Here is a 16,316-nt window from a genome sequence, read left to right as displayed (position 1 = left end):
TTTCTGGTGTGTAACAGCCTTCTGGTTGTGGGACATGTACTCCCTGATGTCAGTCTGGAGGTTCTTCTTGTGCCTTCCTATGGCAAGGTGGGAATGGCTTGAGCTTCCCATATTCAGGCAGGACAAGTGAAAGATTTCCTCCTGCAAATGCCCAAAGACCTATATTTAAGTCTGCTTGGGTGGAGGACCCTATAAGAGAAGGTCAGTCCAAGGGCTGTTCTCCTAAGCACAGTGCATCCCAAACAGCTGTCTAAAGTAGAGATCCAGTGATCTTAGTTATTCATTACCCCCTATAAGAATGATTTTCTTTACATTTTACTTAAATTTTCTGTTCTGAAAGTGAAGATTATTTTTTATATGCAGTGGCCATGGTAGGTCATTGCCTTTTTAACAGTGGTTTGGTGGTCTGTCTTCTAAACAAAACAATCCAGTTCTTTTCATACTTTCCTTGTATTTTCTAAGCATGTGTTGACTTTGTTTTAATGTTCTCTCAGCTTGCTTCAGTTTCACCATATATTTCTTCAACAGTGGTGTTCATTATGGTCCCAGCTGACGCCTGGCATATAAAATGAAATAATTATTTTAATGTTATATCTGACCCTCTCTGTGAATTCTGGGATTAAATTTGCCTTGTTTTGTAACCATCTCACTTCAATTCATTCAATTTGTTGGCCACTGTAAACCTTGGATTCTTCAATACATCTGTTTTCAGCAGATGTTCTGTTTTGTTTGGTGTGTGAATTTATACAACAATTTTTTAATTAAAATTAACTGTTTTCTTACAATTTTTCAGCTCAGTGCAATGCTTTTGAACTCAGATTGGGTCTTCCCATGTTCCTGCCAACTCTCGCCACCAAGGGTCATCTGCACATTTTATAAGTGCATGGTATCGTTAATCATTCAGTTAATGAAAATTCTGAAACGAGCTGGGCTTTGGACAGAGCCTTGCAAGGCCATATTTGAAATGTCTTTTCATTTTGACTTAAAATCATTGAAGACCACTTTATTACAGTTTTTCAGTTAGCTTTGCACCAGTCTTGTAATAATGCCACTTAAATCATATTTCTATCATTTGCTAAAAGAGCAATCATATCAAAAAAGATTATTATATTATTATGTAGACTGGCCCTTTTACCATTAAACCAGATACCCCATGTATTCTTGATAGCTCCATGCTTACTGTGTTATTGCTTTATCATCTTTGTCACTGTATGCCATTTTGGTCTTGATCATTTAATACTTTGCTTTTATATCTTGTGAAATGAAATTAGGCTGTGTGTTCTTCAGTCCACAGATCTGTCTTCTTGTTTTCCCAAAGATAATTTGAAAAATGTTGTTCTATAATCCTCTGGAGCCCTCCCAGTCTTCCACAATTTTTTAAAAGTAATTCTCAACAGTTCAAAGAATATTTGTGAACATTTGAATGAATATTGAGGTGAGGAGTTCAATGCATTCAGTTTCATGGAGCGGATGAGGTACCAATTTGAGGTACTCAACACTTCTCGATTTACTATTTTTTAATGTTTTAGGAATCTTCTGCTATTCTGATGCAAGCTATGGCTTCTAGTTAAAATTAACTTTACATAAAGCCTGGCACATTTAACTTCTTCCATCTTGCTATGGTTCTGAGCAATGAGCAGTAGGCGGCCCTGCTTGAGTGGGTGGCTTGGTTAAGACCACCTCCAGAGATCTCTTCCAATCTTGTGAATGCCAGCTGTTATGCTTCATATGGGATAAAGGGCCTGTATTTCCCCCACACAACTTGATGGAACCTTTTTTTATTGTTCCTTACTTTCAATTCATTTTCAGTTCAGTATTCTGACTTCCTGTGTGTTTTTTTCTGTTTACTTGTCCTTACTAGAACTTTGTGCCTGTTTTTTGATGCCTTCTCTTTAAGGCCTTGACATTTCAATGTCACGTATTACTCTCTTGCTATGCTCTCTTTCTACTGTTATTGTAATGTGGATGATAAATCTCATAGTAACTACCAGTATTCTGGCACTTCTTTGCTCCTTGGATATGTTTATACCAGTAAATATACTGTAGACCACACAGTAGAATTTGTTCTCTTTGTTATTTTTCTGGCTTAACCCAAGACTGTCGTGTTTCTTATGCCAACTATAGGCTGATCGGCATATGTTGAATTTGCCTCTGTGCATATAGTTCACTATCTCCCACATTTTAAGGGAGAAGAAGGTGAAAGATGATTTCCGGTTACTTTTTGCCTCTTCCTGCTTCAGGATATAATGACTTTTTGGTGAAGAGCATGCAGTCTTGGGAGCCTGGCTGACATGATCAATGTTCTCATACCTCACGTGCTGAAACCCTCCAAGAGAAGCACATAGCCACTCTGAATTCTTAAAAATCCTTTTCCTCTGCAGTTTTCCCAGGAGTCTCACGCAATTTATTTCATATTTTCAGCATCATGTACTCAATTTACTGAATATCTAATTTGCATAGGATTAGAGTAGAAGTGATGGAGATTTGATGCAATGATAATTTGCCTTAAACCCCCAAGGATCAGAGAAGGAAAGAATGGAATAGCTGCTACAGATTTCTAAAGTCTTAGAAAGCAGAAGTTTGCCAGAGAAAATGAGTGAGTGGTATAAATCAGAATTTGTATTTTCCTAAAATAAAAAAATGCAAAGTATTTTTAACTAAGAACTAGGTAAATTTTAAGTAAGAATTAGGTAAATTTGAAGTCTTCTTTTGAGCACCCGTACAAACATCTTAAATTAGGTAAGCCAAAATTGCTCTAGGTCTATTTGTTTAGGCACATGAATTGTTTCCAGAATGATTTACTAACCTTGAGTTTTCCCCTTGGGCTTTCCTCTCGCTTTGGCCAGTGCTCTACCACCTGTGGAATGGGGGCTTACTGGAGACACGTGGAATGCAGCAGCAAGAATGTATCTCACTGTCAGCACATAAAAAAGCCGGATCATGCCAGAAAATGTTATCTCCGCCCATGTGCTGGCTGGAAAACAGGAAATTGGAGCAAGGTAACTTCATTCAGAGAGCTGCGTGTGAACAGTAAGCTTGTTAACTTCAAAGACTAGAGATTTCTAAATACTTCATTTTTAAAGTAAGTATTTATTCAGTGAATGCATACATAATTCCCAGTTGACCATTCAGTGCTAATTTCCTAAGTTATTTGTGGAAACACAACCGCTGCAAATTTTGTTCCTCCTGTGCTAAGGTTGTGCTAATTAAATCTCACACCTAAATCTAAAGCAGGACTCAATGTCAATGTTATGTGGACAAACATGAGCAAAGCTGTACATATTTGCAAGTACTTTTTTGACCTCTGCCCCCAGAGGCATATTCTAATTTTATTAAGAAGATGAGATTTCAGGAGAGGGAGTTCACACACTCCTATTCACCTTAACTGGTATGTATTCCTCTCTCACATGACACAGTCTATTCCCCATTCATTTAACTCATAAATTCTACGTTACATAAACCAAAGAAAAATATGCTGAGGAGAGTGCCTGTTATGGCTAGGGTCTTATGTAGTGCAAGTTACACGCACAGCCCTGGTCAACAGACAGAAGCACGTCCAACGTGATAAATGGAACCCAAGTAATTGTGTTTGTGCACATTTTAAGATGTGTGATGAATACCTGGAAGGACTTCTAGAAGTTTTTGTTTTTGTCTTCACACTATTTAAAATTGGAGCATCAAACAGTGGGCACGTTTTCAAGACTCAGAAGAGGAAAAAAAATTACAAAATTTTGTTTGAAATAATGCTAGTTTATTATAGGAAAAAAGATAAGTCTCTCAAACTTTCTTAGTCTCTTACCATATTTGCAGGCAGTGCTGGTGCCATTGGACTAGGGGGCAGATCTGTACAGAGAAGAGTTTGCAGAAAAGGTTATAGTTACAAAACCTGTGTTATATTATTGGTTTCGTTGACACAGAAGTGATTTGTACATGAAATATGTGTCTGTGTAGATAGCCCAGGCAATGCCTTACATGACCACACTTAAATCTTCAAAACTGATTTTAAGTGAGGCACAGACATAATGTGGTCCTACTTCAAGGAAGGTGTATTTCACCTTCACTTTTTCTTCATAAGTGTTGTTGCTCTTGCAACAAGATGACAGTTATGTCACAGAAAGTAGCTTTAAATCAGATTTAATGATAAAATATGGGAAACAAATGTTTCAAAGCAAAAATAAAGAAGATCGTTTGAGACAAAAGCCCTTTCTTAGCAGATTTCTGTTGTTAGCATCCTTATTTTTCAGCAGTTGAGCTATACAGCCATAACCACAATTTGATATATTAAAATGCTTTTTTTGTTTGCTTGCTTTTGCAAGTGGAAGTTGTTTTTCTCATTTCCTGTTCCAAATATTTTAAGGCAGCTTATCAGAGGAAGATGGCTGCAATCCTCTGCTGGCACAGTAAATCCATGTTCCTTTTCTCACATCTAATTCTTCCACTCCCCTGAAGGAAAAGTGCTTCAGACTAGATCTTACAGTCTGTGTTTAGTACCAAATACAATTTGCACATGTTCTGGGGCTGTGTACTCAGTTTCTTGCATAGTGACTTCTGTCCATTGTTTCTATTCAGAGGGCCAGAAACTTCTGTGAACAAGAATGTGAATTCCTCTTCCATCTACCCTTCAACTCCCAGGGGAAGTACTGTATTCAGTTTCCTTGTTCAACTCAGAAATAATTACTTATATAAAAGAGAATTACATTAGTTGTTATAACACAATGTGGTCATAAAGATCAAAGCTGATCTGAGGTTATTCAGTAACATAGGCAGAATTGGCTTTAATTCTAGATGAAGACAGAATAATTAAATGTGTATTTGTTCTTATCCTTGGAGTAGCAGATTTATTTCTTCCTCAGCAGCAGAAGAGGCTTTGCATGGGGTCAGAAGCTGGTGCTGCTGCATGAGGCCTGGGAGCAACCTCTGGAGAGACTGGAAGGGCTCATCTGTTGGCATCTTTTGAAGAAGTGTCCCTTTCTGCTTTTGTTCACAGTGCTCTGCCTACTGTAATGGAGGTTTCAAGACCCGAGATGTTCAATGCATTGATGTTCGTGAGAAGCAACTTCTCAGGCCTTTTCATTGCCAATTACTTGGATACAAACCACAACTCACTACCACTTGTAATATGGAGCCTTGCTTGCAGTGGAGAGTGGAACCTTGGAATGAGGTACTAGTGTTCAAAAGAAACTTTGGCAGTGAACAATTAGCTGCCAATTTACAGTGCTAAGTAAACTTGTGCACAGAGAGCAACACAGCTGTTACTACTTAGATGTTCTGCTGTGTTTGTGTGTGACTGCAGCAAAAATTATCACAGACATTATTAAGACTTCTCAGAATCATTCCTAGGATTGCGTGTGATACACAGCTAGAGCTGTAAATTACTGTACCCTGAAACAGAGAAGCAGATGGGCTGGAAGATTAAGTGGATTTGTTTTAGCTATCCTGCTGGATCAGTAAATGGGATTCATTCAAATGTTTCCCTTTTGCTGCTATTTTAATGTTGTGGTCATTGTGGAGTTTGCCCTTACACTTTTTGGGTCTGGAATTTTGTGGGAACAGAGGCTGAGGTCAAACATAAGTAAAATCTGATTTTGAAGTCACTTTGTAATATAAATCTGTACCAACTAATTTAACAGGCAGCCAGGCACATATTTATATCAGCTAAAGTATGTAGTCTCATTACATTTGAATGTCTGCTTCCACTAAAAGCAGCTCTGGAGAAAACATCACGTGCCATATTTGTGGTGGTATGGATTTCATGCTTTTGGGTTTTGCTTCCTTACAAGTCCTGTTTGCACTGGGTGGGAGACCTCATCCTGTGTCTTGTCAGAGCAGTTAGTAAGGGCTTAATAACAATAGTAGTGAAATGATTGTGCCCAACTGGTATTTTGCTACTTAAAATATTTTATAAAAATGCTTGTTCAACCCTGGCAGTTGTCTTCATATTGAGGATACTGGGTAAAATTGGATGGAAAAAGTTCATTTATTGGATGTCAGCTCCAATCCTCTGTCCACAGGGATGCAGTTCCCTGTAGGAGAGTAACAGTGCACTATTCAAAGTATACCTGTCATCTTATTTCACGTCAGGCTACAAATCTTCTGTGTATTTCAAGCAGGCTCTATTGCAGACCTAATGAACAGAGTAAAAATCAGTTGATAAGTAATAACAGGAACGGGACACAAGAATGCTTACAAAACTTGTCACTGTCTTTGCATGACACTTTTTATTGCCATTCTGTACCTAATATATTGTTTGCACTGGGTGAATTTTAATGTCCCTAACCACCTCATAAAAATGAGATGTTGCATCTAATGAACATGTACTGTCTTCTATAACTATTGCAGTTTAATCTTACAGGCACATGACTTGCAATCTCATTTTTGTTAGAGAAATTACTGTTGCTGGTGATGTTGCATGAGCAGTTCTGTATTGCCACTTCTGTCTCATATTACTTCCATTAATATATGTCAGGAACAGCTTCCTCGCAAGTATTTTGGACCAATCATGATTCTTTCCCTCTCTGTTTCCAAACATACAATGAAATTTCTCAGTGCAGAGCCTCTCTTCTTAACTGGACTGTAGAATGTGTCGTGCAAGGTAGCCTTTGGACCTTTCCAAAACAAATGGGGCAATGACTTCCTTCTTGTTACCTGTGGATCCACATTTCTAACTGAAGAACTCTGCTGTCTTTATGGCCTTTTTCTGGGTTCTCATTCCTTCCTATCTCTCTCCTCATGGGTTTGTGCCCCTGTTTTGCTAGTGTTCAAGGACATGTGGTGGTGGCAAGCGAAAAGTAAAGCAAAAGGAGGCAATTGTGACTGGACAAAAAGACCCAGTGCCATTGCATCATGTAACAGGCGACCTTGTACTCAGTGGATTAACCATACATGGGGTTCAGTAGGATTCAGTTTCTTCATTGTTGTATTTGTGTTCATGTGTTGGCCAAAGACAAAGGGCAAAGAGCACAAACTGGAACACAGGGACTTCCATACAAACATGAGGAAGAACTTCTTGACAGTACGCTGAGAAGGCAGCCCATGGAGGCTTTGGAGTCTCCATCTCTGGAGGTATTCAATTCAAGACCCGCCTGGATGCTTTCCCATGTAAAGTACTGTAAGGAACCTGCTTTAGCAGAGGGTGGACTAGATGATATCCAGAGGTCCTTTCCAACCCTTCTGATTCTGTAAGTCTGTAAAATGTGGTCATATTTAAATTGTTGATGTTATTTAAAGATTAGACAGCAGTTAAGGTGAAAAAGAAGAGAGGGATCAGACAAACACTTAATTACCTACTTTTGTTTGAGTGTTGGTGCCAGTAGAAAGAATAAATTCTCATGGAATCATGGAATCCTTAGAGTTGGAAGGTTCCTCTGAAGGCCATGTAGTCCAAATCCCCTGCAGTGAACAGGGATATGCACAGCTAAATCAGGTTGCCCAGAGCCTTATCCAGCCTCACCTTGAAAGTCTCCAGGGACAACCACATCACTGGGCAACTTGTTCCAGTGCCTCACCACCCTCACTATAAAAGACTTTTTCCTTACATCCAACCTAAATCTACCTTCTTTAAGATTGAAGCCACTTCCCTTTCTTCTGTCACCACAGACCCTGCTGTCTGTCCCCTTCTCTCCTGTAGTTCCGCTTCTGATACCGAAAGGCCACTATTATGTCACCTCACAGCCTTCTTTTCTCCAGGCTGAACAGCCTCAGCTCTTTCATCCTGTCCTTGTAGCAGAGGTGTTCCATTCCATGGATCATTTTTGGGGCCCTGAAACTGGACAGCTGGACTTACAATAGGAGCTTTCTTGAAAGTAGAACCAAACATTTCAGATCCAGCCTCCCTCAGTGACTTCAAGTGACTGATGTTTTGCGGCTGTTTGTTCTTACTTTTCTCATAAAGAATGAGTTACCATTAATATTCTTCCCTTGCTCATTTGATATCTCCATTGAAAGAGAGTGATTAACAAAAGATGGTTGTGTTTAATAAAGAGGTAAAATTTCAAGAGAAAGTGTCAAGAAACTAGGCATTTCTTTATTCACGATACCTACCAGGTGACTTGGCAAATCAAAAGCATGCTCTTGGAATTTGGGTTCTAATTTTAACAGTTAAGACATTTGCAGTACATTTCCTGGAAACAGCATACATATTCATAATCTTCTAAGAACTCATTAATATATGCTAATGTCCCTACAGGCATGCGCAATATGGCTGTATGACCACCTACATCATCCCTTTTTTTTCATCTTCAACTTCTTCACAGTGACCTTTGGCCAACCTTCAGCAGTTTCTGCTCAGTTTGGCAAATTTCCATTGCTTGTTACGGCATAACAAGCAAGCTTTTATATTGATACACTGCAGTTCAGAACAATTATATGAAACCCAAGAGAAGTCCTTTCACCTGGTGGATACAAAGAAGCTCTCAGTACATACTTTGCAGATAAAAAGTGATCTGTTGTGGCTTCAGTATTTTAGTGAAACAAGAATCAAGCAAAACAGGACTGTTCACATACCAAGCAAAGCTGAACTGGAAAATTCTGAAACTAGTACACATCAATTCCTTTTGCTAAACTAGTATGTTGCTCCTTAAACTAATATGTATTGATCTCTATTGCTAAACCAGCCTATATCACAGGCTCTCTTTCTAGAGGGAAGGAAAACCTCAATTGCTAGTAAAAGTCCCTTATACAAGCCTAGCTGAATCCTTCCAAGTACAGCTAGACTGTTTGATCTGTCTGTGCTTTCAGAGCCTTTCCAGTCACTTTAATGTTTTTGTGTTTGTTTGAAAACTGGGAGCAAGGGTGAGCTGGGAATGATATCCTGAAAGCAACTTTGTGCCGTGTTGGAATTGCCTGCACAAACAGAGATTTTTAATTTTGACAAATTGCCCCCTACTTTGGATTCTGGAAATCTAACGAATATGGTGTATTATTTGTTTGGAGAACATCCCTATATCTGCAATAAATGGTTTTATATATATATATAAAGAAACTGGTATTTCTAATAGATCTTTCCTTTCAGTTTCCTTAATAAACCTGTTCATACATTACAAGTATTCCTCACAGCAGAAGAGAACAGAGAAAGAACACAAAAAGCCAGAAGCCACGCATAAGTAAATACTGGAGAAACATCTAACAGAAAATTTCATGAGGGTTATTTTTGACAGAATGCTTTCAGATGGGATAATACTGTGATGTAATGGCTTCAACTCTGATAAACAGGGAAGTGAAGAAGTTGGGAGATGCATAAAATAAGCAACTGAATACCAAAATTTTATGGATCTATTAATCAAATGGATTATAATTTACTTTAAAAAAAATGTAACATGAATCTAAATTTGCTGCATGAGTAACCAAGATCTCTTTCTGTGTTTCACACCAATAATGTTGTGTCTTATGCACAGAGGTGTACGTTACAAATAGGGTGATAGGCAGCAAAATTAAAGAACCTGTCTTCATCTCTTACTCTTCATTAGCTGGCACTGGCTATATCTGTTGAACTGTTTGTCTTGCTGGCCACTGTTTATTTGAAGAGAATAAGAATTGAAAATTCATTGGAATTCTCATAAGCTCTGGGATATATGAGGAACTAAGTAAATTTTCAGAGTAGCGAAGGAATGTGTTCTCAAAATGTTCTATTATGTTCATCTGCGTGTCACCAGAACAAGCAGTTGGTAGTTTTTTTGCTGTTATAAAGAAAGGGTAACCACAATGTAAGTGTCACCAAAGAAAAAACTTCACATTGAACTTTTAAGATTAATCTTAAGCTCAGTCATTTCTAGACCTAGCATTGTAATTGATGTGGATTATTCATGTTTAAAACAGCTTGTGAAAAATACACATGAAACAAAAATTGTCGGTTTGCAATACTAGTTTGGATTACAACTCTCTTTGTAACATTTCCATTTCAGATCATCCTCCTGTGTAGAAAATACTCCTCTCACCCTGGTTGTACATTCCAAGGTGCTGAATTTGTTCTGTTTCTCTCTCCATTGTATCCTGACAAATCTGGCTGTATGGATACATGTCTAGGCGGAGAAGGCAGTACACGAAGTATTTATTGTCCTTAGTTCTGGATCATATGGCTTTTTTAGCTTTCCGTCTCATCACAGCTCACATATTGGTATATTACACAACTCCCACCTAGAAATGTTTTATATGTGTTTAAATGACTTCTTTTCAGTGCACTGTTTCCTGTGGAGGAGGCATTCGGCAAAGAACCGTGAAGTGCAGGAATATAGAAACTAATGAAACAGAAGATGACAGTATGTGTGTGGATAAGCCCAAGCCAGCAGAGCGTCGGCAATGCAATCAGCACGAGTGCAGAAAAAGTGCAGGTATGATAATGCACTGGCAGCAGACAGCTTCCAAGTCTCTGTGTGTTTGTGCTGAGGTCTTGCAAAAGCTGGGAGCTGGCCCAGTCTGTGAGCTTGCTGTGAATGCTACATGCTCAGTAATTATAGTTTAGTTACTACTCAGCTGTGCTGTTGCCAGAATCATGCTCCAGCCCCTCTGGCCTTGTGTTGATGTGATGGGGCTCTCTGAGTATGCATCGGTAATTTAGGATGCCTCAACTAAATGAATGGCTCTGCCTGCATTGACCGGTTTTAAGTAAATCATAGGCTGCTTTTAAGGCCTGTAGAAGGAGTCCAAACAGATTCCATTTCTTAAGACAGACAACCATATAGGCTCTGCAAATTATAAACAGGAAGTACAAGCAAGTGAAGTGAGAAAGACACTGTAAGAAAAATCTGACTAGCAGTGAACACAGACTCTTTGCACTTTGAATTCAGTGTCCCAGAGAGTGCGACATATCTCTTCATATCTCCAAAATGAAGAGGTGAAGAGAATAAAACTCCCTCAGATAATAACTGTCCAGAAAAGAAGAACTGGGAGGTGGAGAGAGTGGAAGGGGAAAATTTACAAACAAGAATCTTTATCCATGTTTATGACAAATACGAAGTGGAGGAAAACCTGGAACTCTGTAGTCTGTGTGCTGCAGTATCCAACAGGTACCCTAAGGGTAAGCACAGCGGCAGCTCAGATGCCTACTGGAATAGCCTTCATAGACCTTTCGGAGGAGGATTCTTCCCTCTTAGAAAGTCATTAGTGAGGGAGCAACCTGATGAAGAGACAAGAGATTGTCTCCTGAGGGCAATGCGGATGTGGCATGCACTTGAGGGTGATGTATCATCCCCCATGCTGTTCAAAGATCTTGAGCACATGTTTTGCCTTGGGGTTGATTCGGTCTGCTTATCGCTTATCCCTCTCATATTTGGAAAGACAGACTCAGATAAATAGTACCCATGCAGATTAGTTAATAGTTACTTCTGCAAACAGGCCAATGAAGCATAGGAAAATGTGCGAGTGGGCAGGCCAGTGGTGCATGCAGCCCCATATTTTGTCTGCAGGAATGCCATTAGGAGATTCCACTGAAGGAAACTACAATAGCTTCGTACTTCTCTGTGGTTTATTTCCTGGGTTTTCCTCCAGCATTCCCAACTGACATAGTAGGACAAGTAAAATCACCCCAGCCTGATTCTTTTAGTTTAAATCTATGTAACTTCTTTCATGAATATATTGCATCCCTTTTTGAAACTCTGATACTGTCTGCTTCTACCATGTCTTCTGGCAGTAAGTTCCAGAAGTTTGCAGCCTGCTGTGAGAAGAAATCCTCCTGTCTGGTGTAAACCACCTTCTTCTTGTTTAATTGTGTTTCCTCGGTTATGGTGCTGAGGAGTTTGCTGAAAAAATCCTGCATTCAGCTAATCCACCACCTTTCTGCCTTTGCAAACCTTTACCTTCCTTCAGCCATTGCTTCTCACGTTTTCTAATTCCTAACCAAATCTGACATGTCTCGGTTTATTAAATCTACCACAGAGCTATTAGCACCATATTATAGATGCTAGCAGTCCCTGGCTTATTCTGATTCTGCAGAAAAGTAGAGTCAAGCTGAATCTTGACAAAGGTTCAAAAATGTGGAGGACCAGAATGTGTACCAGGCACACAAATTATTGTTACTGAATCTCTCTGACAGTTCTAGAAGGCAGAAATCATAAAATGAAAAACATGAACCAACTCTGTCTGCTGCAAAAGTAAACCCTCACTGACCAATAATGAAAAAGTGCTTTATTTTGTGAGGCTGAAGGCCACGTGAAATTTGCTAGGATCTTTTCATTTGGGGGTCCTAAACTTTCAGGAGGCTCAAGCTAACAAATAATATGAAGGAAGAGAAAGCTGTCATAAAGCAGTTTAAGATTCTTGAGATACAGATGATTTGTCAGCAAAATACAGATTATTCTTCTCATTTTTTCCACCATAGGCCTCCCTTGCAGCAAAGACCAACTGTCGATTCACTTCTGCCAGAGGCTGAGAGGCATTGGCAAGTGCTTGGTGCCATCAATACAGTCTCAGTGCTGCTTCACATGTAGCCGTCCCCGAATTCGTAACAAAACAAGATACTGGGATCAGCAAGGCCTCAGACAACAATATTATACTAAATCTAGAAGAAAGTCACATCAGAACCAAGAAAACAACATCCAAGCTGCTCAGCACTAGCTGCTTTTTAGCTTGTTGATTTCAATAGGGCTTCTGTTTACAAGTTTTATGTGCCTTCATGTGTTTTTCTGAACCGTCCAACATGAATGAAAATCTGTGATCACAACTGGGAAAACACATTCCTTAGGGTTATCAGTCTTACTTTACTGCTTCAGTTTGTTATCTGTAGAAGTCCAAAATTTGTAACATAATTTGCAATGTGCCATCAGTTAGTACTTAGATGTGCATAGAGGCTATAGACAAGCTTGGAATAATTTTTTTTAATTAATGTTTTGCTTGCTTTTTCTTCCATCTTTTTTTCCAAAACCAGCTTGAAACAGCAGCACCACTTAACTCGAGTGTTCAGTGAAGGTGGATGATGGGGCAGCCAACACAGACCTGTACTGTGGGCCAGATCCCCCTGTGCTTACTGACTTTTCTATTCTTTTTTTTTATTTTATTCTAAAGAATTAAGTTGAAGTGGCAGTGCTCCTCTAAATCGTTTGCACACTTCAGTTCTTAAAAATTTAAAAGCAGAGTTTTATTATTACTGATGTGTAGGCCGTACAACAAAAAATGTTGTTTTTGAAAGAAAAATTGTTCACTTGGTACTTGACTGAACATCTAAATGATACCTCAGAAACAGCCTGTCATGGCCAGTGTTCTTCTGCTGCAAATGTCTTGCTCTAACCTGAAACAACCCACCACATTTGGAATTATATGCTCCCAAATGTGTTTTAAGCAACATTCCTTTGTACTATGAAAGTGAAGATCTTTGCATCAACCACATGAACAGATGGAGCATCATTGTGAATTATTTATCTGTGGTGGCAGTATCATTTAACCCAATATCTCCTTGAAGGGCATAAAATCACATCCACGTGATTGTTACCACTCACTCACAGCAAATTTTTCCCCCCAGTTCAAATCAGTGATCATAATGAAAGGTAACACCTGGGATTAGGAACCTGAGACCCAGAGTATCTGCATAGCTGCATTCTGGACCTCAGGCATTAACAGAGCACTAGCCGAATAGTTCTTTGCTATTGAAGAAAATGGCAGTACAACCTCTAGGGAGGTCAGACTGGACTCTTTGAAGCATATCTGGGCATTTTCAAAAGAGGTGGTCAGAGTCTGACATTTAGATTCCTTTGAAATTCAGTAGAAGTTGGACACCTTTAGTCTTCATACTCTTTTGAAAATCTCAGATTTGCTCCCTAACCACCTTTGACGATTTGAGATTGTAATATAGGGAAATGTCATATTTTATGCAATGTAAAGTGAGATACAAAGCCATGAACTGAAGTGTCACTGAGGTTACAGAGCTATGACTAGCAAATAGTCATATTTCTAGACAGACATTTATGAAAGTTAACCAAAATATTTGGGCCTGGCTTTGTTGTATTAACCTAATAAAGACCATAATTCTAATTGCCCTGTTTTGTGGGTTGGTGGCCTTTGGGTAAGGGCTCACTTCTTCACTTGAAGTCTCTGGGAGTTTAGGATATGCAGCATGGTAAGGTTAGATTTACTCTGTGATGGCAATGTAAGCCCAGTTACAGGTGCTGATAAAACTTAAAATCCACTGTTAAAAACATGGTGCTAGTATACATAGATGTGGGGGATGACTTACAGTGGTGCATGTGCGTGCATAGCCTATGGGCACGTACTCTTAAATAATACATATCTGTGGTGTTGCTGGCCAATGCCAGACGTATTGCTTTTTCAGTATCACAGTGTGCTTATGTCCTTATGAGGTCCTGAACTAGCCCACTGAACAACATAAATCAGGTTGGTTCTTATTCCACAGGACACAGAAATGCTGAATTATGTGAAGAAGTGGAGGTGTTCCATTTGTGATTCAGGAAGTATTTGAGCAGGCTTTGGCCTCAGGCTGCATTGTATAGAGCAGAGCCTGCACAGTGAAATCTGAGGCAGTTGTCTGATGGCCAAACAAAATGGACTGGTGGCCACTGGGAATGCACATTAGAGGTCAGCAGAAGGACCACCAGTCATGTGGGCTAATGAGAAGGGAACTTGCTGAGTGAAGATAGTGCAGGGGGGAGGAAGGATGCCTTGGGGTTGGGTTGCGCTTTCCAGTGCTCCTTACAGCTAGTGTGGAGTAAAACCATGTCTGTCTTCATTGTTTTATTCAGGGAGTTGTTATTTCATTTGAAATGGATAAAAGTAAGTAATATCATGAACATTAATGGAAATAATCATTCTACCTGGGATAGCACAGTCATCACTGTTGTTCAGCTTAAAACTTTAGGGAAAAGACTGTGACAACAACATGAACTGTTTTAACAGAGCAGTGCCCACTGCTGTATTTTACATTGCACTCATCAGCCTAATATCTTTTTAATGCTAACAGTATTTAGTCATCTCTCTCATTCATTTAGGAAAATTCATTTCTTACAACATATTTCTTTTAAAGTAAAGGTGGATTTATGATCCTAACCCAGACAGTCGCTATTCTCAAAACTGAATAGAGTATCAAGATCTGAGGCATAATATCATTATATTATCATATTAGCCTGAGACACATCAGCTTCAGCAGGTTGCTCAGGAAAAGTCTGTATTTGGCACATTCACTGCTTGCTCTAACATTTCAAGGTTTAAAAAGCAGACTATGATGACTTACTTGTTTCAAGCTTCAATAAATGGCATTGCTTACATCTCGCGTCTCTGATATTTCATTTCCAGTGCCTGTGTTTTTTGTCTAATTATTCCACATGCATCCTCATCATTCATGTATTTTGATATTTGATATTCCAACATGAAAAAGATCCTTAAAATCAAGAGGGAGTAGCAGAATCGTGGTGATAAGTTATTCCCTATGGAATAGATGGCATCTTACTGCCTGAGACCAAGCAGATGCACCTCAGCTCCTTGACAGCAGATGGATGTAGGCATGCCTGTTGTGGGAAGTATTTGTTTTCATGAGCAATTGTTTAGAATGTGTTGATTCCACTCCCACCTTCGTATTCTTTCAGTACTCAAGATTTGCAAATTCAGCTGATTTGTGCTGCCCAGAAATGTAATCACAGTAATTCAGTTCCTTGATCTGCAGCCCAGGAGCACAAGGATCTCTGTTAGGCATATCAGCTCGTGTAGAGAGCACCATGAGTTTATGCCTCGTTATCCAGCTCCACCCATGCATCCATAGGTTCAGAATCACAACACCCTGTGGATGTTGCAGGAAGTTACTGCTTCATGCTTCACAAAGGAGGTATGGACCGGCAGCCCCAGGAGCAGCATACTACATAGGTGGTCTAAGGGGGAGCAGTGAACTGAATTGAGAAATGAGTTGAGCAAGGGCTCATTGAGTGTACCCAGCACTACAGCCTCCACAGTCTTTAAACCTGCGGGTGGCAAGAAGTAAGGAGCTCACACAAAGATGCTGCGTGTTTCTGTAACTGACTGATCCCTCCTTTCTCATAATGGACAAGTGCAGATATCTCCAGAATGTCCATAGAAACAAAGCCTGAGATATGTTAGCATAGCAGTACAAGTCTGTTCTACAGGTGTGGTGGTGGCAGCAGTAAGAGCTGTGAGGATGAGCAATAGCTACTCTACGTTCAAAGTGGGCAACCATCATTGTAACCTGGAATGCCTGGTTTTGGGGAGGAATCTGTGGTAAACATGGGAGAAGTAACAAGTTCTTAAATATCAAGGATGCCATCAGATGCCTAATTGAAAGACATTGTCTTATTTTCAGCTGAGGTGGAATTGTTTTCTTCATAGTGTCTGGTATGGTGCTAAGTTTTGGTTCTAGGAGGAAAACAATG

The 16,316-nt window shown here is 39.5% G+C and overlaps 1 protein-coding gene across 3 annotated transcripts in view; it reads left to right on the top strand.

The window, feature by feature from the left end:
* ADAMTS12 (ADAM metallopeptidase with thrombospondin type 1 motif 12) overlaps positions 1–15,203 on the top strand; it is a 180,009-nt gene extending 164,806 nt beyond the window's left edge. For all 3 annotated transcript variants that reach the window (XM_021380709.1, XM_021380708.1, XM_021380707.1), the window contains 4 exons: positions 2,847–2,999; positions 4,988–5,161; positions 10,172–10,325; positions 12,311–15,203. In XM_021380709.1, coding sequence (XP_021236384.1) covers positions 2,847–2,999; positions 4,988–5,161; positions 10,172–10,325; positions 12,311–12,546 — 717 coding nt within the window. In that variant the 3' untranslated portion in view covers positions 12,547–15,203. The remainder of the gene's footprint in view (positions 1–2,846; positions 3,000–4,987; positions 5,162–10,171; positions 10,326–12,310) is intronic.

The sequence above is a fragment of the Numida meleagris genome, chromosome Z (assembly GCF_002078875.1).
Source record: "Numida meleagris isolate 19003 breed g44 Domestic line chromosome Z, NumMel1.0, whole genome shotgun sequence".
In the NCBI taxonomy this organism is placed as follows: Eukaryota; Metazoa; Chordata; class Aves; order Galliformes; family Numididae; genus Numida; species Numida meleagris.
This window is presented reverse-complemented; position numbering and strand designations above follow the sequence as displayed.